At 34.4% G+C, this 19,954-nt stretch overlaps 1 protein-coding gene across 1 annotated transcript; it reads right to left on the reverse strand.

Moving 5' to 3' along the window:
- Window positions 1-1,626: 1,626 nt before the first annotated feature.
- Window positions 1,627-2,220, reverse strand: LOC105793588 (uncharacterized). Its single transcript, XM_012622477.2, has one exon. It carries the CDS (start codon window positions 2,218-2,220, stop codon window positions 1,627-1,629), a length of 594 nt encoding a protein of 197 aa, XP_012477931.2.
- Window positions 2,221-19,954: the final 17,734 nt, after the last annotated feature.

Here is a 19,954-nt window from a genome sequence, read left to right on the forward strand (position 1 = left end):
CAAATATTGGAATAATATAGATAATTTTTTTCCATCTGTAATGATAGAATTCATTACTACATTCTCATATCATTCCTCAAAGAAGATTAACAGAAACAAAATATTTGGGCATACGCCACATATGTGGCCAATATTCTTTCATATTACATTGATAACATAAGTTATCGTTGACCCTTGAAGAGTTATCTTGAAAACTCTCAGTGTTCTCTTATTTATTACTATGTTCCCACTTTTAGTGGTCCATGATTATATCTTTTATTTTCTTTATGTTTGCATTCACTTCAGGGAATGCAACAAATCTAGTAGGACAGACTTCTAAACACCTCTATTGATTCTTTATTTCATAATCACCATCGCAAAAAAATGTGGATTTCAAAACAAAATCTACCTATTCATGTTTTTCATGATTAGTCTCCAATTATAATAAATATGATATAATAAATAAATCATAGTAAAATATACCTGAAGATCTTTAACACCATCATTGTCACCTTGGCTATTATTACGAGCACCGTTATAAGTACTAAAATTGTAACACCCTAAAATAGGGCCTAGGAGTTTTAGGGGTATTTTAGGAATTTTAGCCTTAGAGTGTTCAAAAGTTAGTAGCATGGTAAATTAGAATTATATTCAACTATGACATCTTAGTTGTTAAATCAAATTCTAAAAATGTGCTTTAGAAACCCTTAATTTTAGAAAAAGGACTGATTTGTAACAAAGTCAAAACTATGAGCATTTATGTTACAATTTTACCAAAATTTTTAAAAACCCGACCTAAAAACCTCGATCCCCAGCATAATTCATGATAGCTTCTTCCATTCTTTTTAAAGTTATCGTCCCTTATTTTTCCCTCACCATTTCGATTGATTTTTGATTCCCAAACCACAATATTTCTAATGACTATAAATGAAGTATAAATGAAGTAGAGATCTACTTCTAATGACTATAAAAACTTAAAGTACAGTAATTATTTTCCTTACATATAGCTTATATTTTGGTTTTTCTTTTTTCTTTCTCTTGTCTTTCTCTCACCTCTCTCCACATGGAAGATTACATTACATCCTATACATCTTGAATTCTATCATAACTTTATTCAACTTTTACAAGCTTTAATAATTTTGAATTCTTTCATAGCACCTTCAGTCGCATTTTATTAATTACATCATGGTGTTATCCGTAATTAGTCAATCCGAGTACTAACACATTTATGCTTCATCTTTAGAAACATTCAGAACATGCTAAAACCATAAAGCAAAAAATTTAAAATTTTAACATATCACATATGGACATGGGGCATATATAATTTATTTCCAATATAAATCCAAAGTTTAAAATTTTCAACATATGAAATTATATCATTCAGTGGTGCTATATAAATTTTATAGCATTATATCATCCTGTGTCTGTATAAATTTATATCATGACAGTATATTAAATATAAAACCATATTTTTATTATCAAGAATCAAAACTTAGCCCTAACACACAAAAAGAAACCATCTTCCTTCTAAATATGTCTTGTAATGTTTTTCTTTTCAATTATAAAATGATATATAGAAGAAGAAAAAAAACTAATCTTGTAGGATTTTCTCTATGTAAGGGCTTGAACTAGTTGAGGATATTTAGTTCATTTAGGTGCTGTTGCCGTTGCCGTCTCACCACAGTAGTTCTTCAAATATGGAGGGAAGTATGGGTAAAAAGGGAACAATATAGGCCAGCAGTCGTCGTTGAGTTTCATTATGGCATTGCAACAAGCAGGACTAATAATAGTAAACATTTGACCACCGAAAAATGAATTAATAATCTCCGTAACACACCCATTAACGTTAGAAAGTGAAGACCAGCATTTATCAACTTCACTTCCAGATTGCAATGGCGATGACACCTTGTTGATGCCATTCAATATCGGTCCTGCAGATGGTGCTGGAGATGAACAAGAAGTCCTGAGAAATGGGGGGGAAAAGGGGTTGAAAGGGAACATTTTAAGCCAACAATCATCACTAATATGAGTGATGGCCTGACAACAATCGGGGCCAATAACACCTATTTCTCCATAGAAAAATGAAGCAGATATCTCCAACATACAACCTTGTATGCTGGTAAGGGCTGACCAACATTTTTGAGCTTCACTAGGCTGAAAAGGTGCCAGGCTTGGCATTGGTGCCAATGGAAATGGATGCAGTAGTTGTTGCGAATTTCCTACAGTGATAAACATAGCCATGAATGCTAAATTTAAAAGAAGAGGCGATGGCTTTCTTGGTACCGACATTATACTAATTTTAGTAGGAAATAATCTATAAGCCTTTGTTATCTTTGTGTTGGCGAGGTGTCTATGGATCAATGGAAAAATATATTATATAGGTGGGAATGTGCAATAATATGTTAGTAATATTGAAACGTTTTTATTTATTAATTTGTGAAACTGTTTTTAACTTGAATGCAACATTTAGTAAAAGATAGTAATTGAACTTTCTGTTTTTAATTTGTAGAAACTTAATATAAGGTTTCAATGAAAGACTAAATTTGGAAAAGTGTATTTTTTGTATATAGCATTTTTCAGTTTGGGTTTAGAAACTAATCTACTGAAGGAACACATCGCAATGTGATAGAGTCGTTATTGTATACATTTTTGAACATGAGGAAGCACCGTTGAACAAATAAAAAAGAATAGGAAAAGATAGCAAATTTTCCCTCTTACCGCGTTCAAAAATTTTCTATTACAATGGACTCGGTATAAGATAAGAGTATTACTCATTTGAAAAAGTGAAACAAAATAGAAAAAAGAATAGCTTAATAATAGGGGTTTACTCCCGTATACTTAACCACGTAAGTAAGTATTCATATCATTTTTTTTGGTAAACTATCTATTTAGTCACCCAAGTTTACACGTATTCCTATTTTGGTCACTCCTTTTAAAAATTATTATTTTAGTCATTCCCATTACGTAAGTTGTCAATTTTTGTCACTCTACAGTTAAATGCATTTGGTCACCAGACGAAAACGTAACAATCTTTTCATTGGTATAATAACAATTTTAGCCCTTAACACTTTGCACATTCTATCAATATGGTCCTAATTCTTAAAATTTTCAAAAATTTAATCTTCATTGTTTGCACATTTTGTCAATTTAGCACAAGTTCTCAAAAATAAAAAAATTATAATTTTAAAAATTTAAAATATATATTATTTATTATAAAAACATAAAAATATTAAATATTAAAATATATATAATTACATTATAACTTTTAAATCATGTTTGGCCATTAAAATTTTAGGCCAATAAGATTGCAAGATGCGTTAAAATTATGTAAATATATTTTAATTTTAAAACCTTTCAATATTTTTATACTCTTAATTAAAATAACAAAACATAAAGAGTTTTGAAACCCAAAAAAGGGTTTCGAAACCCTTCTCTCTCAATTAGTTGTATATATCAAGTTTGTTTTTGGTTCTTTTGCTCAAAGTCTTTGGATTTTTTCCTTAACTTCTCTCTTGAAACCAAAATTTTTAAACTCATAAATTTCTCGACCTCTCCTTTGACAATTTTCATCTTAAAATTTCACCCATACCTTGAAACACGTGAATGATGCAGTTATGAATGAACTAAAAATCTAACTAAGGCAAGTGCACCTATCAATTAATAGTATAGCTATGGTAAGCACAAATATCATTCCCACGAATACTAAAAGTATTAGTAATTACCGTCTTTCTATTATTTAACCGATAAATTTGAATGATTGATTAAAAACTAAAATTAACTAATTTAATTAACTACGAACACAACAAAGAACAAATCAAGAAAATAATCGATTAACACCAAGAAGCGAAACAAAACCCAGGAAAGAATTCGCCTAGATTTCATCTATCATTATCAATCTAAATTACGCATTTTACTCACTTAAAATCATGATCCGTAGAAATTCCTAGATTATGCTAATATCTCTTACGAGAGTAAGAGCAACTGACTCTAAGTTGATTAATTAAAATTTCTTTCTAATTAAAACCCCTATTATCACATTAACTCGATTTATGGATTCCTCTATTAGATTTGACTCTAATCCTATATATTTATGTCGTCTTATTTCTAAGATTGCATGCAACTCCACTCAATTATGTTAGATCTACTCTTAAAAAGACTCTATTCTTCATTTGATTTAAGCACATCAAACATAATGACAGAATCTATCATAGGGTTCATCTCCTCTAGGTATTTAGAAAATTAGTTCATGCTTGAAAATAAAAACACCTTAGAGACAGTATAACCGAAAGAAATAAAGAAACTCATGATAATCTCTTGAGAAATCAACTAGGACTCTTCAATCTTGACGAAATCTGCTTCAGATCGGTTTCAATGGTGTTTTTCAAGTTTTTTTCTTGAATATTCTATGACGACTCTCTCTATCTTCTTATTTTTGTCATATATACGTCTTAGAATGCCTAAAAACTTAAAAACTGCGTTTTCCTACAGTTTAGGGTCCAAATTCGTGAAATTGACATGGCCTACTACATGGTCGTGTGGCAACCAGTGTGGCTCACACGATTGTTTGGAAGGGGTCAGCTCGTGTGGCTCCTGTAACTCACTTCGATTTTTTTATTTTCGCTTGTTTTTCGCTCCCAAATGCTCTCCTAAGTATAAAAACATGAATTTAAAGGATTAGGAGCATAAAATTCACCATTAACATCGAATAATCACCCAAAAACACATTAAGAATGAGATTAAAACATGTTACTTTTAGCACCTATCAAATATCCCCACACTTAAGCGTTTGCTTGTCCTCAAGCAAAATCCTCAACCCACAATCAAGTTAAGTTTTCTCAATTTATTATTCCCACTAAAAATGTCTTAGGATAATTTACAGATAATCATGCATTGGAAATTTACACTAAAATGACACTAAACTATACAAGCAATCCATGTAGAGAATTTTAAGCTTTAAAAACATTAGGAATCTCACTTATCTCAATAATTACCTAAAATTCAAACTCGACATTTACTCAAAGCACTCAAAGTGTTTAAGGTTTAAGTAATATGCACTCAATAGTCGAACAAGAAATGTCATTATCATAGGCTTGCTTGAAAATCAAATCTCCACCACTATATAATGAGACGACACATCAATCAAGAGGTCTTTACAAGGTTGTAATGGGGCTTCGGTTAAAGGTATGGAAAATGTCAGAAAAGTTGGTTAAAATCGAGAATCGAGTTGATGAGTTACCAAACTAGAAAAAATCAGTTTTTGAATTAAATGAATTTACACCAACAAGAAATAAAAATGAAAATGAGCTTTTCAACTGAATATCAAACGAATGATTCAAGCTCAATCAATTTTTTTCTTTTTTTATCACATTTTTTTTTTTTGCAAAAGAAATTCAACAATAGAAATGATGAAACATAGTTAGGGAACTAACCACATCTCAACAAAAAGGGAGTCAATAAAGAGGAAAATTTTACAACATAGATATGGGTTACGAGTTATCATGAACAAGTGATAAAAAATGTGTTAGGTTCAACGGTGTTTTCTAGGGATTAATTCAACGGGTAAGTTATTTAAAGGTTAAATGGGTTAAATCCTAAGTGTCTTTATTATCTCAGTATATCAAATCAATAATATGGTCTCGACATGTATAACCGAAGAAAGTTCTAGAATTACAAATCAAGTTGACATACTCACAACCAAAAATAGAATGAGCACTAAAAATATATATGCTCTACATACTCAAAAGCTCACAAAAAATTTATGGTTTTGATGTCAAACTTGAAAATTTAAAATTTCAGAAAAATATTTCAATTCAGGAGACAATATAAAATAATAATTTCGAAAAATAACTTATCATGCTTGACTCTCTCGTTTCTTAAAGTATAAATAAAAAATGCACAAAATCCACAAATTATTCCAAAAGTAATTAATAAAACTTCAAATTAAAAAAATATTAACTTTCGTGATATGTGTGATAAAATTACTTAAACATGAACAATAATTCAAGGATTTTATCGCATAAATATATAAACAACCTCCCTACACTTAAGATGTACATTATCCTCAATGTACAAACAGATATAAACAGAATAGTACAATATCATAAGAGAAGGAGAGAACTGAAACTACCCTGAATAAGGATGAATTTGCCAGAATAGTGAAAATCGAAATCGTAGGCGAATCTAAATGAAGTACATGTTTCCGAGCAAACTAATAAGAAAATAAACAAAAATAAATAAGATAAAGAGATAACAACTAGAAAAACAACCGACAAAATAATAAAACTAATAGTTCATAATTAAATTAAAAAACAAAAACATATAAGTCTAAAAAATAAAATAAAACAACTAATGAAAAATAAAAGAAAAAATGAAAATAAAAATAAAATAATTAAAACAGAAAATTAAAGTAAATAAATTATTGGCGTCGTGTGAGGTGTCGGGATCGCGAGGCGTATGACCTAGTGGAGAGATTGGGACATGCTGGCATATGTGCTGCAAATACACCTCAATGCCATCGATTAGCGTTGACTGCTGCTGCTGAAAGCGATAGATATCGTCAAGTGTGACCAAATGCAAAGGCGCAGCAATAGAGTGACTGGCAGGATGACTGGGAATGGGTCTCGGTGTTCGTGGAAGGCCATCGTCTAGATGCTCATCGTCCTCATGCTCCTAATTCGGATGAAGCAACACATACTAATCACCGAAGGCCCTGGGCTAGCGAGTGACCATCCTCATATGTTTCATTACACTCAAGCCCCATGGTGTCATATCCCCAACCAAAGTAAAAGTATCAATCTACTCAAGGGTCTCGAGGGCCGAAGTAACGAGCCAAGTATGTTACATCTAGACCCATACATAGAAGCCCTCTCTGTGATCGCTTACTCTGATGACAACAGCATTGGGCTATGAAGTGGGCTAGATTGACTAGATATCGTATGTGCATACTACATAAAAAGTATGTATCAAAAGTGCCCACAACACCTGTCCTCTCCTTTCGGTCAATCAACATGTGAGCTAAGATGACGTTAATGTAGTGTAGGGCCAGAGGTAAGCACCAAGCCTTAAACTGGCTTGGGTTGTACGGAGTGGAAACCTCAGAAATGTCAGCCCAGCAGAGAGAGGTCGATCAATGGATGTGCTGTGGAAGGGTGGAGAACTTGTGCATGGCCAAATCTCATCAGAATATAGGCCGAGAGCGACACCAAATCCCACAATACTGAAATGCCAAATGATACCCCCAAAACGGAATGATATAGCTCGTGGTTCATCCCCCGATAAAAATACTGTTTGTTGAAAAATATAGAGCAAAACTCCAATGTAAGCTCAGCATATGTCGACTGTAACACCCCAAACCCGGCCTAAACGTTATGGCCGAATTTGGTAATGATACAATAAAGGGGTTTTAAAAATAGTGAAAATTCATTGAAGCTTTGTAACCCATTATCATTATTATAACTTTTATTGAAAACGTTATTTAATTAATTTATTTTCCAAATCATAATTTACAGCGGAAGTCTTATAATCGTTATATTTTGGAAATCCAACTTGTCTTTTCAGAAAAATATTTATTTTCGTAAAACTGTGATTTCAGTCAGACATCGCAATAAAAGAATAAAAATGCATCCAAAACCAAATTCCAATAAATACAAAACTCCCAGAAATAGTCCTTAATTTAATTAAAACCAATATTTAAGGTTAGTTTACAATCTCATGGGCACCGTGAGACTCCGTCGCACCGATCCGCCTAAGTCTGTGGATTATGGGCCCATAATCCTTAATGACCTTACAGTAGGCCCATAGTCGATCGAAACGACTCATGCGACCCAAGGGAAAATTATAGAATTATGGGCCCATATACCCGTGTGCCTTGTCCGTGTGGCCCACACGGCTACACTCAAGCCATCACATGGCTGTGTCTTACACATGGCCATGCCTTCGTCAACCACACGGTCGTGTCTCGTACACGGCCAATCACACGGCCAACCACACGTTCGTGTGGTGTTGATAGACTAGTTTTTCAGCTTTTGCCGAAGTTCGATTTTTTGCATTTTTGGTACACACCTAGTTCATTTTTCGTAGCGAAATAATCCCGAAACTCCTGAAACCTAAGAACAACACCAAAAACCTGATCAATTCCAATTATCAAAGCCAATCTATCCCCAAACGACATACTTGAGAAACTACTTCAAACGAAGGATCGATCACTTACCAAAATGGATACGATAGCCCGAACATGCTACACGCTGGAAAACACGTTTTGATCCCCTTAAGCAATACCTATACAAGAAATCACCACTTTACCAAAGAAGGAAGAAATCGAAAAGAAAAGTTTGGAAGAGGAAAATTTGGAGAAGAACATCAAAAATAAAAATTTGGAGAGAGAAACAAAATAAAAATAAAAATTAGTATTTTGACAATATCCCACTAAATCACAACCCCTATTATCCAACTAAACCTTAACCACTTTAGAACTCCAACTCCACCCAAACACTATCAGACAATCGAAGCAAAAATAACATCCACGCTCGCGCAGGGATTCGAACACAAGACCTCCAACACACCAACTCCATTATCACTCGAACTAGCAGGCTCATTCTAATATAGATTAACAAACATTTTTAAATAAGCCCACTAAAAAGGGATAAGGCTCAAATCTAAAATAAAAATATTTTGCCAAAAGGAAGACTTGAACCCAAGACCTCACACACATACCCAGAACACTTAACCACTGTAGCAAATACTTATCTGAGTCAGAATTCAAAGATACAAAAATAAATTTATCAGGGCGTTACGTCGACTCCATGATCACGAAGAACCCTCCAGAAGTTCTTGAAGTTGAGCCTTAAGCTCTGTAAGCTCTTTTGGTGCCATACAGTATGGAGCGATAAACACTGGAGCTGTACTCGGAAGAAGCTCAATGCCAAACTCAACTTCTCGATTCAAAGGTAAACCCGACAACTCCTCAGGAAAAATATCTAAAAAATCTCTCACTGTTCTGATATCCCCGAAAGAAGAGTCACAAAAGCTGAAACACTGATGAAAGCCATATACGCCTCACAACCTTTTCGAACTAATTCCTCAGCTACAAGAGCGGAGATCACATTAGACAAATAATCTTGACACTCACCGATCACAACCACCTCCTTATCATCCTCGGTCCTCAGAACAACCCTTTTAGTCGCGCAATCTAAACTAACTCAGTGCTTAACCAACCAATCCATACCTAGAATCAAGTCAAACTCCCCAACCGATAACTCCATTAGATTTTCCATAAATATGGCCCCTTGCACTCCTATAAATTTTATTAACCCGAACAGATTGCCCCAATGGACTCAATATAGTAATCTCACTAGAAGTGCTCTCAATGGAAATCCCCAGGTTTTGAGAAACAGTACTAGCTACATAGGAGTGTGTAGAATCTATGTCTATCAAAGCAGTATAAGGTACATCGAAAATAAAGAACGTACCCATGATAACGTCAGGAGTGTCTCTATACTCTCAGCGTCGAGCAGCATAAACCAACGCAGGTTGTCTCACCTCAATCTGACTAACACCTCTGTCCGGTGCTCTCTAACCATGACCCTTTTTTTTTATCCACGGCCCTAATCGGGCCACGGCCTCTAGGTGGCTACTGAACTGTCCACTGAAGCTATACAAAACCCGGTCTTGAAGCTTGCATCTGATTTGCCCACTATGGACACTCCCTAATACAGTGCTCCAAAGATCCACACCTTAAACAAACCCCTATCCTCCTCCAACACTAGCCCGGATGGCGCCTACCACAATCTTCACATGGTTGAATCCCAGTAAGAGCAACAAGAACCCCCACTCTAACCGGCCCATCAGATCTGACCTTTTTCTTAGGCCTCTAAATAGAACTAGAGGGCTCTGACTCCCTCTTATTCTTGCCTCTCTCACGGTCCCTATTCTGGCGCTCCACGCGCTTAACTTTCTTGGCAATCTTCGCCTTATCCAAAAGAACAGAAAACTCGCACTCCCTCTGCAGAGCAATCAGAATCCTCAAACTATCTCTGAGATAGTTCTCAAAGTGAACACACTTCTCATACTCAGACACCACCATGCCTCGAGCGTAGCTGTTCAACCTTAGAAACTCAGCCTTATACTTGGCCACTGATCTATCAGTCTATCTGAGATTCATAAACTCACGTTTACGAGAAATAACGTAGCTCGCATCCACATATTTCCCCTAAAAAGTAGTTTTGAAAAAGTTCTAGTTTAGACGATCTGGCTGAGTACCCTCCTCAACCGATAATTACTACTGATACACCTTGTCGCGAAGCAAAAAGACTGCACCCTTAAGTTTCTGCTTAGGAGTATAGTCTATATCGTTCATAATCCTCTTGGTGGCCTCCAACCAATACTCGGCCACAGTAGAGGCAACTCTAGTAACACCCCTAAACAGCTCAGCTCTATTGGACCGGAGTCATTCAATTACCGACCCACGACCCCTAGTTCCAGAATGAGGTCCAGTGACCCTCTCCAATATCCTCATCATGGCTTCGGATAGCTCAGCAGATATTTTATGCGTAACTTATCAGAAGTTCAGAAACTTTTTCAAAGGTTTCAGTTTCTAACTATTTTAGTACATTTTCAGAAAGTACTAACTACAGTGTTTTCAGAATATACTATCTAAATTCAGAAATACTTACAGGATCGGTGCTGGAGACTCAGTGTACCATATACTTTCTCAAAATTATCAAGATTAGTCGAAAACCAATTCTTTTTGAAACCCAATTTTGGAACACAAAATTTACAGCCCGAGTTTTGTAACCTGAATTTGATACCACTAAATTTAACACCCCAAACCCGACCTAGACATTATGGCCGAATCCGGTAATGATACAATAAAGGGGTTTTAAAAACAGTGCAAATTCATTGAAGCTTTGTAACCCATTATCATTATTATAACTTTTATTGAAAACGCTATTTAATTAATTTACTTGCCAAATCATAATTTACAGCGGAAGTCATAAAATCGTTATATTTTGGAAATCCAATTCGTATTTTTAGAAAAATATTTATTTTCATAAAACCGAGGTTTCAGGAAAACATCACAATAAAATAAAAATGCATCCAAAACCAAATTAACAACCAGCAGTCCGGAGAGTCCAATAAATACAAAACTCCTAGAAACAATCCTTAATTTAATTAAAATCAATATTTAAGGTCAGTTTACGACCTCGTGGTCACCGTGAGATTCCATCGCACCGATCTGCCTAAGTCTGTGGATTACCTGAACAGAACAGACAAACAAACATGTGTTTTCGAAAAATCAGTGTGTAACCCAACAGAAATAGACATGCATTACAAACAGATATCACATACACGGTCAGATTTAGATTCAGACTCGGACTAACGTCCTTTACATAAATAGATACAAATACAGATACAGATACAGATATTTCATGCTTGACATGCTTGCATTCAGATATCAGATATATATAAGTAGCAGAATAATAAAACGTGCATATCAGTGTCCTACTCAGAGCAAACTATCAGAATATCAGATTACATAAACTAGGGTTTGGTTAGCCTTTAACGACCCTACAGTAGGCCCACAGTCGATCAAAACGATCCGTACGATCCTAGGGAAAATTTTAGAATTATGGGCCCACATGCACATGCCCGTGTGGTTTGCCCGTGTGGGCCCAAATGGCTTGGCCCAGAACCTACATGCCCATGTAGCATGCCTGTTTGGGCACACACGCTTAACTTGGCCTAGCTCGTGTGGTCCACACGGCCACACTCAAGTGGCTGGGGGGTTATGTGTGAAACAACCGTGTGAAGGCTTGGGGAACAGGAGCGACGCCAACGACGAGAAAAGAAACGGTAATGAGAAGAGACGAGGAAATGAGGGGGGATGGGTTTGGGTGGTGGTGGTGGTTTGAAGGTGAGGGTGGAATCGGTTAAACGAGACAACTGACGACAATAGGAGATCAGCGGTGTAAAGAGAGTAGGAAAGGAGAGGAGAGAAGATCGGGGTTAGGGGAAAAATAACGTATGCGTGGTGGTTAGTGGACGGATCAACGAGTTAGAGGCACACTGATGGTGAAGTGGAGGGACAGTCAATGAAGGACTTAGCTCAACAACGTGAAGGTTTGGGTATGGGGGAACGTGAGGAGCGGCGGTTGATTGAGGAAGATGAGAGTAAAAATTTTAAAGTTTGAGTGTTAAAAATATGGCACGGTCATGTAGTTGGCTCATGTTGGGCCATACAGTCCTGCCTTGAAACTGTGTATGTTCTTTCAGCCCGTGTGTAACACCAAAAATTGAACAAAATGAGCCAAGTTTCCACATGGCCTTGGACATGCCCATGTGTCCAGCCCGTGTGTCACACACGACTGTGTACGATGCTCGTTCGCTTCACCTATGCCCGTATGCGTGGTTGTATAGGTCACATAGTCTATCACACGCTCGTGTGTCAGGCTGTGTGTCCCATACGATTGTGTCTCCAGGTCGTGTGAATCACCCCAGACCGTGTAGAACTTTTTTTTTTAATTTTTTAAAAATTTTTAAAGTAATAAAAATAAAAATAAATGTACTATATATATGTATATATTTTTTTGAATTTTTTAAATAATAAAAATAAATGTACTAATGGTTTTTTTGAAATAACATGGAAGTAAAATAAATATATAAAATAAAAACACTCAGGTTGCCTCTTGAGAAGTGTTTATTTAGAGTCTAAGCTCGACTTCCCTTTTAAGCTAATAGTCAATGAGGATCTTAGAGTCGAAGCTCATCTCTCTCGTTATTAGTATTACCACTAAAATAAAGTTTGAGACGAAGACTGTTTGCTTTGAATGTGTCATAATCAAGGTGTTTTACCTCAATGGTTCCGTATAGAAAAATGTTTTGTACCGCAAATGGGTTCGACCCTCTTGACTTAAGCTATGAAGGGAACATTCGTAGATCTGACTTATCTATCAACACTTGATCCTCAATTTTTAATTGGTTCATCCTCTTTACATACAGATCATAACAATGCTTTGTTACTTCTTTGACCGTTCTTGGGTTCTCATCAGCCTTTTTTCGCCATTCATTTAATTCATCGAGCTGCACCATTCGCTCTCCACTTGTCCCCTAATTTTTATCACCTTAAGATAGATACTATTTGAACACATATTCATGAGTGAATTCCTACAAAGACTGTTGAGTGACATGATTACTAATATTAACAAAATAACGAGTATCATCTTGCTCACTAGGAACTCTAACAAAATCACATGCTTGAAGAGTAACCTTTTCATCACCTACACTTAGCACAAGCTCACCATTACCCACAATTCTAGTCGTGGCTAAAAAGGGTTGAACTAAAATCATGGGTACCTCAATATCCTCGTCCATGTCCAATATAACAAAATCAACAGTGAATATAAATTTACTGACTTTAACAAGTATATCTTTAATAATACCACTAAGATACCTAATTGATATGTTAGCTAATTGAATACTCATCCTAGTAGGTTTTGGTTCCCCGAGACCAAGTTGTTTGAATATTTTATAAGGCATAACATTTATACTAGCCCCTAACTCAACCAAAGCCTTTTCAACATTTAAGCTACCAATAAGATAAGGAAAAGTAAAACTCCCTGGATCCTTAAGTTTGATGGGGAGGTTGTTTGGAGAATGGCCAAGCAATCTTCGTTGAGCTCCATAGTTGACAAGTCATCTAACTTCCTTTTATTTGTTAACAACTCCTTTAAAAATTTTGCTTACTTTGGCAACTGCGAATGGGCTTCAACAAAAGGTAAGTTAATATGCAATTTTTTCAAAAGTTTAAGAAATTTACCATATTGTTCGTTTATGCAGTCTTTCTTCAATGCTGCTAGATATGGAACCTATGGCTTATTTTCTTTAACCACCAACTTTTCTTTTTTCTTGCTTTCCTCACCCCTATCATTTTTCTCAATAGCTTCTAGACTTCTTTTCAGGCTAAACTAACCCTTCCATGCTTCAAACAATGATTGTATAGACTTGTTCCTTTGGGTTAGTTTCAGTGTTACTAGGTAAGCTACCTTGTTGTCTTTTCGAAACCAGTTTAGCAAGCTGTCCAATTTAATTTTCAAGCCCTTGAATCGATGCTTGATCATTTTTCAGAGTTGTCTTAATGTTTTGAAATCGAGTTTCGAAACCAGGTTAGGTTTCTTTTCTTGCTGATAATGTTACTGAAAACTCGGAAGGGGTTGTGACATTTGATTATGTTAATCACCCCAAGAAAAATTTGGATGATTCCTCAATCCTAGATTATAGTTATTGCTATAGAGGTTATTTTAGGGTCTAGAATTGTTACCCATAAATTTGACTTGCTCATGTTCCATGTTAGAATCAAAGGGTAAACATTCCAGATTGATTATCCCTACTCTAGTTGCATCACATTGCATTATCAGATTCATCGTGTTATTGCAACTCAAACCATCAATCTTTTTACCTAGTACTTCCACCTGAATTACCAATATAGCAACTACATCTATATTAAAAGCACCGGTTGCTTTAATCGATTTTGTTCTCATGACTTGCCATTGATAGTTATCCAATGTTATCTCCTCAATAAACCTTTGAGTTGCCTTAGGTGTTTTATTATTCAATGTTCCGTCAGCTACTGAAATAATTAGTTGTCTAGTCGAGGGATTCAAACTATTGTAAAAGGTTTGATTTTGTAACAATTTGAGAAAGTACTTCAACATATCCTTAAATCTTTCTCATGCATCATATAATGTCTCCAACTCAATTTGAGAAAAAGAAGAGATGTTGTTTCTCAACTTAGTTGTTTTAGCTGCTGGGAAGTACTTTTATAGAAACTTCTCAGTCATCTAACCCCAAGTTGTGATAAAACCCCGTGGAATTGAATTCAACCACTATTTTACCTTGCTCCTCAAAGAGAATGGGACCAACTGTAAGCATATGAAATCATCAGTAACACCATTAATCTTGAATGTGTCGCAAATCTCAAGAAAGTTAGCCAAATGAGTATTTGGGTCTTGATTTTGTAACCCATCAAACTGGACATATTGTTGTACCATCCGAATTGTTTTTAGTTTCAGATCCAAATTGTTTATAGCAATAGTTGGTCTGATGATACTGAATTTAACCCCAATCAAAGTGGGCTTAGCATAGTCAAACAAAGTAGGAGGAGCAGGATGTGTAGGAGGTTGCTGATTATTTTCATTATCTTCCATCTCCACAGTAATATCCTTTTCGTCTTGATTGTCTATTAAAATATGTTGACATTGCCTTGTTTCTCTAACCTCTCTACAATTTATGCGAGCAGTTCTTTCAATCTCACTGTAAAAAATTATTGGTTCTAACGGGTTGCCTCTAGTCATAAACTAAAAAAACTAGTAAGAATCAAACAAAAGAAAAAAAAATTGAATGTAAAAATTAAATTAAAAATAAAAATATTAAAATAAAAATAAAAAAATTGCCAAAATTAATAGAAATAAAGTTTTCCTAATATTCTAGTTCCCCAACAACGACACCAAAAACTTGATGCAGTTGTGAACTAACTAAAAATTTGACTAAGGCAAGTGCACCTATCAATTAATAGTATGGCTACAGTGAGCATAGATATCATTCCCACGAAGACTAAAAGTATTAGTAATTACTGTATTTCTATTATTTAACCGATAAATTTGAGTGATTGATTTAAAAATAAAAATTAATAATTTAATTAACTACGAACACTACAAAGAACAAATCAGGAAAATAAATGATTAACACCAAGAGGCGAAACAATACCCAGGAAAGAATTCACCTAGATTTTATCTGTCATTATCAATCTAAATTACGCAATGTACTCACTTAATATCTTGATCCGTAGAAATCCCTAAATTATGCTAATATCTCTTTCGAGAGTAAGAGCAACTGACTCTAAGTTGATTAATTGAAATTTCTTTCTAATTAAAACCCCTATTATTGCATTAACTTGAATTATGGATTCCCCTATTAGATTTGAGTCTAATTAGGTAGATTTATATTGTCCTATTTCTAGGATTGCATGTAACTCCACTCAATTACGCTAGATCTACTCTTAAATAGAGTCTATTTCTTATTTGATTTAAGCACATCAAACATGAATCAATAATCTAGAAATATTAAACCAAGAATTAAGCACACATAATTGAGAATAAAAAAACTTAGAATTTATTGTGTAAAATAAAAATCAATAGGGTTCATCTCCTCTAGGTATTTAGAAAATTAGTTCATGCTTGAAAATTAAAACACCCTAGAGACAATATAACCGAAAGAAATAAAGGAACTCATGATAATCTCTTGAGAAATCAACCGAGAGTCCTCAAGCTTGACAGAAATCTACTTTAGAATCAGCTTCAATGGTATTTTCGAGTTGTTTTCTTGAATATTCTATGACAACTCTCTCTTATCTTCTTATTTTTGTCATATATATGTCTTAGAATGCCTAAAAATTTTAAAATTGTGTTTTTCTGCAGTTTAGGGTCCAGATTCGTGAAATTGACACGGCCAGCAACATGGTTGTGTGGCAGCCCGTGTAACTCTTATAAGTCGCTCTTATTTTCTGATATTCGCTCATTTTTCACTCGTTTTGCTCCCAAATGCTCTCTTAGGTATAAAAACATGAATTTAAAGTATCAGGAGCATAAAACCCATAGTTTTTGTTTAAAGGTTTTAAAACCTATTGTTGAACGAAGTAGAAAACCTAAGAACTATTTTGTTTCAAACTCATGTCTTCTCCAGAATTATTTTGAAGTTATAAAACATGTTAATCAAAAAGGGTTTTTTGAAGAAATTGAAAGTTTCAAACTATAGAAAGAGATTAAAATAATATTTGACTTACTGATTCTTTGCTAATCGAAGAGAGGTTTTTGAAGAAATTAAAAAGGTCTTCAACTGAAGAAATGGGTCTGGACATAGGATTTCTTATTTTTTATGGATTCATAAAAAAAGTGAAAATAAATGAAATAGAGGTGAAATTATTTTTGTAAAGGAAATGGGGATTAAGCGTTGGATAATTGATTTTCCCATTTTAAGCATAATTAGTAGTTAAAAATTAGTAGAGTATTTTAAATAGAGTGTTAGGACAACACTTTTTGAATATTACAAAGTTAATTTCACTTAAAGTTTTAAATCTTACAATCTTAAATGCATCCAATCATAACGAGCTTTAGGTAGAATTTATATATTGTGATGGTTATTGTACCATTACCATTGTGCCCTACACCTACAATGTGTCTTTTTGAGGTTCAAAATTGATCCGAAGGTTTATGGCCTCTTTCATGGAAATTGTTGAGTGAGTTTTTCAGTAGTTAGAGAGTATGCCTGCTACAAGTTTAATATGTGTAGTTTCTTTATTGAAAGAAGAAGCGTATCAGTGGTGGCTCACTATAACTCATTCTATCCCAACTAAATGGTTTACTTGGACTTTCTTTCGAAATGAATTTAAGAAAAACTATATGGGTGAGTCGTATCTAGAATATCAGAAGCAAGGGTTTGTCACATTGACTCAGGGAAAATTAATGATGGTAGGTTATGAACGGGAATTTATATGCCAAAGAAGTTATGCGCTGGCAATGGTTCCTACCAAGAAGGGGAGTTGCCAACATTTCCTTTGTGGGTTGAGAGACGAGATTAGAGTTCCCTTAGTTACACTTCGATTCCCTGAATTTGTCAATCTAGCTGAACGAGAAAAAATGGTGGAACAAACTATGGGTTTAGATAAGGAGTCCGATACTGACCATGTCCATGGTAAAAAAACAAATGTATAAATTCTCATTCTTTTACTCTAATGGCATTACAATCCTAAAGTATATCGAACTTTTGATCCTAATAGACATCCACTTTATTATAAAATATTTATAAAAAATACATCAAAATATCAAGTTTATCTTTTTTTTCTAATTTATATAAAAAAATATCAAATACATCTTGATAAGGCGCACCTACGACTTAAGAAAATAACACTTTTACTTCAAATTTCAAATCTTCTCCAAATTGTGTTCAAACTCTTCAACAATTTTTGCTTTCTAATCTTCAATCTATCCCATAGATAGAAAATTAAAATATAAGTCAAAATCTTAAAATTAAGCATTTAAAGCCATTAATCTTAAGGAAAAATTAACAATTTAATTTGAATTTATGCATTATATTTAAATATTTATTGCTACATACTAAAAGTCAATAAGGCAACAACGGATCTCCCTAATGCAAATCTCAGTTTGGCAACAATTTGACCGCCGCCCAAACGTGTGAACATCTGGATTAAAAATACTGCAACAAAAGACATAAAATAATAGTGGTGTCCGCAAGTATATGGGTCAGGTTGTAATATAATTAAGTTTACAATGAAACACTTGGGAAGTATTTTGAGGATCGTTCCCAAAGGTGGCTAAATTAAACTAAAGGCTAATTTCTACATTAACAAGTCTACACTGTAAAACCCTTGCTTGATCCAGTCACCAGACCCAAGCAAGATGGTGTTAGTATCGAATACTTAAATGATTTTGTGACATTCAACTTACTAGAATGTGCAATAACATGAGTTGTCAACTTTTTCATTTTTGATGCATACTTAAAAGTTTACAAAATGCATATTTAATCCAACCATACATACTATCTTGTGTTTAAAAGAGTTTCAGCTAAATACAATAAAACCATATTCTTAGTTTACTAGCCTGCGGACTACCCCGACATGTGCATGTTACAAAAATACAATGAAGAAGCTTGCAACTAAATCAGCAGTACCTGGTTTAGTCCATTTCCCATAGTTCAAAACAACTTTTGATACCTAAAAGAAATAAATCAAGAAACATGGTAAGTTCAAGATGAACTTAGTGAGTTCACATGATGTTTAATCGCCCACACATACAACTTGCGTGGAATGTAAGTCACGCATAAGGAAAACTAATATGTTAAATAGTTCACGTAAGAATATAAGCAACAAGCATGCTATTAAAAAATTGAACATGGAAAGAAAATATATTATGGGCAGGGGAGAAGAAAAATTCACTAATGTCGAATTCGAATAATACAAGAGGAGTTTTGACTACATCTATTTATAGGTTGAAAAAAAACTAACTCTAATCAATGTCAAATATATTATGCTAACAAATGCTAAATATATTATACTAATAAATACTAATTCTTCTAGAAAGAAAATATATTTTGTTTAACTTGACTTGCAAGCAATCTCTTAGAATTTGGGTCATACAACTCTAACAATCTCCACCTTGACACGAATTTTCAACAAACAAGTTTTTGACCACAAACTCTCAACGAACAAGTTCTCCACCTCTTCCACGAAACCCCTTAAGGGTTTTCTTCAACAATGAACACCAACCAAGTCCAAGCAATGTTCAAACTTGGTTATAAGAAGTGACTTACTCATCATATCTGTAGCATTATCATGAGTACTAACTTTACTCACAACAATATCACCACGAGCAATAATATCAGGCACAAAATGATACCAAACGTCAATGTGTTTTGTTCTCTCATGAAACATTTGATCCTTTGTAAGGAAAATGGCACTCTGGCTATCACAAAATATTGTATTGATCTGAAGGTCTTTACTGAGTTTACGAAAGAGTCCCTTCAACCAAATAGCTTCTTTACAAGCCTCAGTAATCGCCATGTACTCAGCTTTAGTAGTAGACAAAGCAACTGTAGTATACAAAGTGGCTTTCCAACTGATTGCGCAACCTCTAATAGTAAAGACATACCTAGTGAGAGATCTTCTTTTATTAAGGTCTCTAGCAAAATTAGAATCAACATACCCAATGACTCTATTTCTAGTTCTTCCAAACTGTAAGCAAACATCTGTAGTACCTCGTAAGTATCTGAAAATCCACTGAATTATTTTCTAGTGTTTTTTACAGGATTCGCCATGTATCTACTAACTGCACTAATTGCATATGATAAATATTGACGTGAGCAAACCATAGAATACAATAGAGATCTCACTACAATAGAATATGGAACA

Source organism: Gossypium raimondii, chromosome 8 (assembly GCF_025698545.1).
Source record: "Gossypium raimondii isolate GPD5lz chromosome 8, ASM2569854v1, whole genome shotgun sequence".
Classification (NCBI taxonomy): domain Eukaryota; kingdom Viridiplantae; phylum Streptophyta; class Magnoliopsida; order Malvales; family Malvaceae; genus Gossypium; species Gossypium raimondii.

Excerpts from the sequence above, each read along its gene's own strand:
- LOC105793588 (XM_012622477.2), bottom strand. The coding sequence starts at position 2,220 with ATGGCTATGTTTATCACTGTAGGAAATTCGCAACAACTACTGCATCCA.